General features: G+C 32.9%; 1 protein-coding gene across 2 annotated transcripts; it reads right to left on the bottom strand.

Moving 5' to 3' along the window:
- Window positions 1-4,742: 4,742 nt before the first annotated feature.
- On the bottom strand, window positions 4,743-6,241 carry LOC145952940 (uncharacterized). 2 transcript variants are annotated; one of them, XM_083066076.1, is made up of 5 exons: window positions 6,193-6,241; window positions 5,858-6,120; window positions 5,294-5,784; window positions 5,118-5,213; window positions 4,743-5,031 (listed from the first exon to the last, which is right to left on the bottom strand). In XM_083066076.1, the coding sequence occupies exons 1-3, from the start codon at window positions 6,214-6,216 to the stop codon at window positions 5,664-5,666; spliced, it is 408 nt and encodes a 135-aa protein (XP_082922202.1). In that variant the 5' UTR covers window positions 6,217-6,241; the 3' UTR covers window positions 4,743-5,031; window positions 5,118-5,213; window positions 5,294-5,663. The 2 variants fall into 2 exon arrangements, with proteins under 2 accessions (XP_082922202.1, XP_082922201.1); XM_083066075.1 differs by having other exon boundaries at window positions 5,118-5,366; window positions 5,445-5,784.
- Window positions 6,242-7,341: the final 1,100 nt, after the last annotated feature.

The following is a 7,341-nucleotide window of genomic DNA, read 5'->3' as shown; positions in this document are numbered from 1 at the left end:
GTTGCGTCTTGCGTGGGAAGAAAAAAGTGGAAACATGGTTTTGGTTTAATTGAGTTACCCTGCATTATAACATTCTCCAATCATCACTTACGCATTCATTTATCTATACTTTATTCTTTTACTTTTCAAGTTCCCTCTAAAAGGAGAAAAATATCGCCTACGTTTCAAATATCCACCTACTTTTATTTTCCTTTATCTCTTCCTCATTTCTTTATATTAATTCTCGTTTTTATAATAAAAAAAAATACAAATTAATATTTACACACGTTTTAAAGGATGTGAAATGATTGGCAGGATCCATTAGGAGATTTTTTTAGAGGTGTTGGATTGGACAAATTAAATGCTCATAAGATATACTTAAATTGAAAGAAGATAAAAAATATATTATCTAAACACCTAAGATCCATTTAAGAACTTCAAAGAGATTGTTAGGTTGGGAATGCTCTAGCATACTCAAATATGAGAGAGAGATATATGAATTGTAGTTGTACCGATATATAAATATATTTTAAGTAATTACACCTAACTTGATGATATATTATTTTATAACATCTTTCATTTAATTGAAATTTTATTTTTATATCAAATTGTAATAAAAAAAGTTGTTAAAAATTATTTTAAAATAAAAATTAATTAAATTAACTAACTTAATTAGTATGAATTAATTTTCTTTCTTATATTATGTCGGGACGGATTGCGTATAGTCTTGTTACCTTCTATTATTATTACTATATATATATATATATAAAGATTTCCCACAAATTGTAGTTGGTAATCGAACTTTTTTTTTTCCTTCTCAAAATACTAAAAAATGTCCCTCTCAATTTTTGTGTTTCCAAAAATGTGATTTCTATAAATGTAATAAACCTGAAACAAACGTACATTTCTTTAAAAAATCAATACATGACTTTTTTCCCCAGTACCATGTAATATAGCAGTACAATATAAAAAATAATTAAAAAAAAATTGCAATACAGCAGTAACACGTGGTTTGAATGATAATTATGATATAAATTATTTTTTAGTAAAATTATATATAAAAAAAACTAAACTATTTTTTTTACCGTATTATGACAATGAGTTTAAATTAACGGGTATTACCTTCTTTGTAATAGAAATAGTTGATGAGTGTGCACTGACACAGAAGTGGCTGGAATATCTCCTCTAGGCTCTAGTTGACCAACACGTGTATCTACATGTGCTGACGTGTTATATGGTGCGCAATGCAAGCAAGTAAGCAATTTAAGTCGGCTTGAAATTTTCAAATGCCTCCATATTTATTCTTTTTGGGTTAGTCATCATAACAGCCCCCTATTACACCTTAGAGTACAGTTGTGACGCTTACACGTTTGTTGTAAACTAAATATGTTGAACGATGGTTACAGTCTAATAACCCCTGAAATTTATCTAAAATCATGAAACGTATTCGAGATAAAAATATAATTCTATTTATCATATATTACAATAAAATATATGGAAATTTACCTGTTACACCATGTACGTAGCAACATTATCTATTGCACATAAATATTTCTTTTAAATGTCACATGTATATTAGAATGTGGATTCTGGCTTCAACTTATAAAATAAGGATTATCTTTCACTTTTAATTTTTATAACTTTAATTAATATTAGACTTGAGTTCTACTCACTAATGTATATATTTATTAAAAAAAACCAATATTATATAAGTTGAGTATTAATTGCATTATAATACTTTTGTAATAATTGATCCATACATTTAATAGTTATAAAAATAATATTACTATTCCATGCTATATAGTAACATGAAGTATTTGCACAGTATTGTAATCTTAAATTCACTCGATCAAGCACATTGCACACCAAAGTCAATGGGAAAAACAAAAAACCATGAAGAGTTGGTAAGATTCAAATAAGTTAGTTGTGAATTTGTATCTGTAGCATTGTGACATATTTTTCACGAATTAAATTTCAAAGTTCTCATGATGTCGACGCAACAGTTTTAAGAATGACTGAAAACATATTTATCCATGCATTGAGTTGGCTTAATTAAATACACTTTCTAAAACAATTATTTTCTTTTCTTTTTTGTAAAAGACAAGAAATTCTTCCTTTTAGTTGAATTTACGTTTGAGCAGTTAAGTACGGAAATACAAATACACTGCACTGTTACCAAAACCAAAGTGCAACGTAAGTCACGTACTCACGTTAGTGGGTTTCATCTCTCATGGTGAATTATTTAATAATGACGTTTAGTTGGAAAGTTTAACAATTATAAATGAGAATATTTTAAAGTTGAAAAATATTTTTCAAATATTATTTTTATTTAAAAAACTAAGAGGGGGAAAAAGTAAAAAAAACAGAGAGTATTCATGGCGTTACACGTCATGTAAATTCGAATTAGCTTTGATAGTACACCTCTTTTTTGAAGGATATGACAATAATAAGTTGGATTTACTAATCCTGTGTGGAATTGCATGCATGGTTATTTATTTATTTATTAAAAATAAGAATAATTAAACATAAAATATTGTGGAGTATTTATATGAGTTTAACTCATTTAATCACATGTTATATTAGTTGGGTTTGTAGTGTAGCTAGAGCCTAGAGGAATGGTGCTAAAATTATGGAGCAGGGTTCAATATATTCAACCCTCAATCCCATTCCTCAAACTTTATTGTTATCGCAAACAGAAACACATATGCACTGTGATTGTTCCATTAAGACCCACGAGAAGGGTTTTGTTAGGCGTATACGGGAAGAGGTGGTTTTCCTCCATATCACCCCAGCTAAAGAAAAATTCTAGATTGGTAATCGCTATCTCATCTTCATTCCAAATTCCAATAGCTATCTAATAATTGTCATATTTGGGATTAAATAATTTAGGGTTGTTAATTTATGTATCAAAAGACACCTAGACTTAGTAGGTGGTAGTACTCAAACAACAAAGTTAGCAAGAAACTAAAAATAGGCCGTCACCATGCGAGTGCGAAGGATAAGAACATTGGTTTTTGACGCTAGCTAGCAACCTTGAACTTCCGTGTCTCCTCTTGTTGGAGGATGTATTTTATGGCTGGCTTTTGAGCTTTTTTACTGAAATAGTCTGCAATTTATTTTTGTTCTTGAGGGGCAGAAAGAAATGTGAAAATGTGTAGGCATGTGAGATAGTAATGGTCAAATTAAAGTTTTGAATAAATCTCATGCATGATCACAAGGAAAGAAAAGGGAAGCACAACTTAGAAAGTCAACTCTGTGACTGTGTGGGCGGTAGTAATGATTATCACGCAAGCCCATAATGAGAAAAGATAATAATATAAAATAAAAAATTAAGTCATAGATAAACTAATTTTAATTTTAATTTTCATATTATATGACACCTTTTAAAGAGCATTTAATTAAAAAGTGCTACCCTTGGCGCCAACATTCGCAACTCATTACTCCTACTCCCAGTTCATGTTCACGTTCACTCTCACCAAGCCCTCATCATTCCTACACCTCTGTTAGACGTCGAAGTTCACTCTCTCTAGGGGCTCTGTTCAGCTCACGTACTACCACTCGTGACTTCTGTGTGCTCCCTCCGCTACCGTTAGTGAAGCTGGGATTCCAGGTTTCTAATTCTTTTCTAAGCACTACCTTTAGGTTCTCAAAACTTAATGACATCTCTAGTTAGGTTTTAGGGTTTATGTCAGGTGGATGTAAATTAGCTTCCATTGATGTCCAAAATTTCGACCCTCTACAATCTACATTTGGTTTCTAACTGTCATCTCTAGTTTGGGCCCATAATATAAAACGTGTTCATGTTTATTTTTTTAAAATTTAAACAAAAGTATTGGAATAATTTTAGCAGTGGGATTTCTTTTATAAAGTTTTTTCTTTTGCTGGTTTTAATTAATAAGAGCATCTCCAACGGGATTATTTATAAGTAATTCCCTTACCACATCAGCCCATTTGAGTTGCTTAAATTTTACCAAAAATTTATACAAGTTTCGGTGCTTAAGAAAAAAGGAGAAAATGGACTGATGTGGTAAGAGGATTGCTTATAAACAACTCCGCTAGAGATGGTTTAAGATATATTGACAAGAATCAAATAAAGTTGTCCTTAAGATAAGGCATATGAGTCTTTAATTATGTGCTAGTTTGGATTCGTCTTATTAATTTACATTTTCTAATAAATTAGTGTCAATTTAACAGAGAAATAAGAAATATTAATTTTCTTATTTTTACATTTTTTATGTAAGTCAAGAGTTCAAGACGTAGAACCAAATATGCATTATAACTTATTAATAAATTACCAAGAAATAAGACACTTGACACATCTCTTAATTGACTTGTGTCCGAACCTAATAGCACTAACTATCACTATTGTTATTATCAGTCAATCAATACACTAGTACATAAAGGGTCTTTTACGTCGTGTATTTTGACCCTTTTACGTCGGAAAAGGGTCCGACATTAATACGAGAGTCGTAAATTTACGTCGCCTTTTAGAGGCGATGTAAATTTACGTCAGGGATTTCTCCAAACCGACGTAAAATGGGGCAAAATCATGCCACAATTTTACGTCAGAGATGGCTTTGTCCGACGTAAATTTACGTCGATCATTGCGAGGACCGACGTAAATTTACGTCGGACAAAGCCATGTCCGACGTAAATTGTGGGAGTTTTTTTTTTAAAAACGTTTGTAAATTGATATACCCAACACCTGCATATAAATATAATCCAGAATACCAACTCTAAACCAGGCAGTCCAGAATAGAAATTCAAATTGTATTTCAAAATTGAATGACAAAAAGAAAATAATATATAAATCTTAAAAAACATAAATTATGACAATGTAAATCCTATTATCCTAAAAAAGCTATAAAACATGTTTGTCAATGCTATCTAACTAACTAAACTAACTAACTATCAAACTATAAACATAATATCTAACTAACTATCAAACTATAAACATAATATCTAACTAACTAAACTTACAAAAAAATTTGTCCATTGTTCTCTTATCTTGAGCAACTCATCTTCGGGCAATGGAGATGGATCTTGAAAGACCTGAAAGGGTAATTTAAGTGTCATTAATATGCAATGTTAATTATTCTAAAGGTAAATATAGTTAAATAAATTTTGATATGAATTACCTGCGCCCAAGAATCAATAATACCCGCAGAAACTATGGCTTTCATCCAATACATGATGTAATAGCCACATTCAAACGAGTCTTGTTGCTTATTACACTAAAATGAGAAACAAATAACTATTAATTCCAAAGTCAATAAATTTAAATATTATTGATTGTATGAATTTATTTGCTAACCTTAGGGTATATGAAATGTAATGACTTTGATGATCTGGCTCTTCCACTTAATATATTAGCTCCAGACACGATTCTAATTAATTGAAATAAAAACAAATGTTAGCCAATATATATAATTAGTTTTAAAACATAATGAAAAAATTTTAGTTACCCATGTAATTGGCTTTTAATTTCATGGCTTGGTTTTCGATGAAGTGAACAAAACCACACCACGGTATATTCCTTAGGAATGATTACCATTAACTGCCAATGAGACCTACATTGTATGACAAACAAATCAGTTAAAAAATTACCATGATTAAAAAACCAATTAAAAAACTAACCCGTCAATGTATGGAGCCATGTATATATGTCTTCTTGAGTCACTCATTCATGTTTGCATATATTGTTGGATCTGGACCTGAGTGTTTCCTGATTTTTGGATGGATTGAGGCTCAATAAATCCATATACTTCTGCTTGTGCTTGCTCCACACTCAATTTGTCCATGTACCTAACACAAATAATTATTATAAGTTAAATGTAATTATTGTAAATTTAGACTCATAAAAGAAAATATGACTTACATGGCCCACAACTGTATGACAGATATATTTAACATGCAGTTTCCCCCAATAATCTCTAATGCATCAGGCAGAGATATGTATAGTGGAACATCAGAGCTATCAACTCCAAAAACTCTAATGTCCCACTGCAATTGAATTGGATGCTTCTTTATTCGTGGTAATTTGATTAGAAGCTTAGATATGGGATCATCCTCAACTTCTGCGATATTGGCATCATGAACATGAGGTTCTCTCATGACCTCCTTACCACGATTGATAAAATCCTAAAGAAATAATGAAAATTAGTTAAACAATAATAGAATTATAAGAATATAAAAGAGCAATAATATAATTACCTTTGCCCGTGCTGAAAGCGGCATGACCAAACGTTTTGGCCAAGCTAAGAATGTGCCAGTTGCCTGCCCCACTAGTTGAACCTCTGTATTGGGCAAAGGCACTGGAGCAGCAGCATCTTGAACTTGGTCAACCACAACCCGTGTCCAGTCTGGCTGTAGAGGGACACCATGGATGGTTGAGCCACCCTCAAATACTCGGCCAAAAGCCACTAACCGTGGGGGGTCATCCTCAACATATAACTCACACTAGTTTGGTACATCAGTGTGAGTCTGATCCGGTGAGGGATTTGGAGCAGCACAACTCCCTTTAGTGTTGACTCGAACACCATCATGAGCAACTGCAGTCTGTTGCTGAGAACGAGCCAAAAGTTCAAACTTCTGTTCAAACTGTTTTTCAATATTCTTCAGTTTCTCTTCAAACTGCCTCTCCAATCTCTGCTCCAATCTCCGCATAACCTCTTGACTGCAAGAGTCAACAGTGCTCCTCGATGATCGGGCACCAAAGAAATCTCGGTGGCTCCAAGAACCACCAACACCACGCACACGGCCTCCGTGCTCTGGCCTTCCTATGGCCGTTGTGAGGATATCATTCCGACCATCGGAAACAAATGAGCCCTGGGTGCTCTGCTCAACTAAACCCTCCTACAACATATTAACAATAAGTATACCCTAAATTACACTTATGAATTAAATGAGTTGAAATGAAGAGTGTTAGTTTGTATATTTTTACTTACTCTTTTATCCGCAACGACCCTTGCAGACTCAGAAGTCATTTGCCCTTCTGATTTTGTCCGGGCTGCTATCCACATCTCATGGCGGGGAGGTGACTCCACACGGTCAGCAGACTCAACCCCTGCTGCCTCTGCCCTAGCCTTCTTCATTTCCTTTTTTTTCTTTCATATCCCCCTCTTGACAATAGATTGGGTGCATCATTCTTGGCCTGTCGTTCTTGGACAGCTATTCTTTTAGCCTGCAATAATACAAAAAAGAAAATAAGATTAATTAAAATATACCTTAAGTATTTGTGTCAATGTAAGAGTTATCAATAACTAACCTGCCACGAAGGGTCCAATCGAGTGGCACGAAATTGCATCCACTCCTCATCAGTGATCTGGTACTTTAGACAGGGAGTCTCATTTTGTCGCTCTC

This window comes from Cajanus cajan, chromosome 1 (genome assembly GCF_000230855.2).
Source record: "Cajanus cajan strain Asha chromosome 1, NIPB_CcT2T_4, whole genome shotgun sequence".
In the NCBI taxonomy this organism is placed as follows: Eukaryota; Viridiplantae; Streptophyta; class Magnoliopsida; order Fabales; family Fabaceae; genus Cajanus; species Cajanus cajan.
This window is presented reverse-complemented; position numbering and strand designations above follow the sequence as displayed.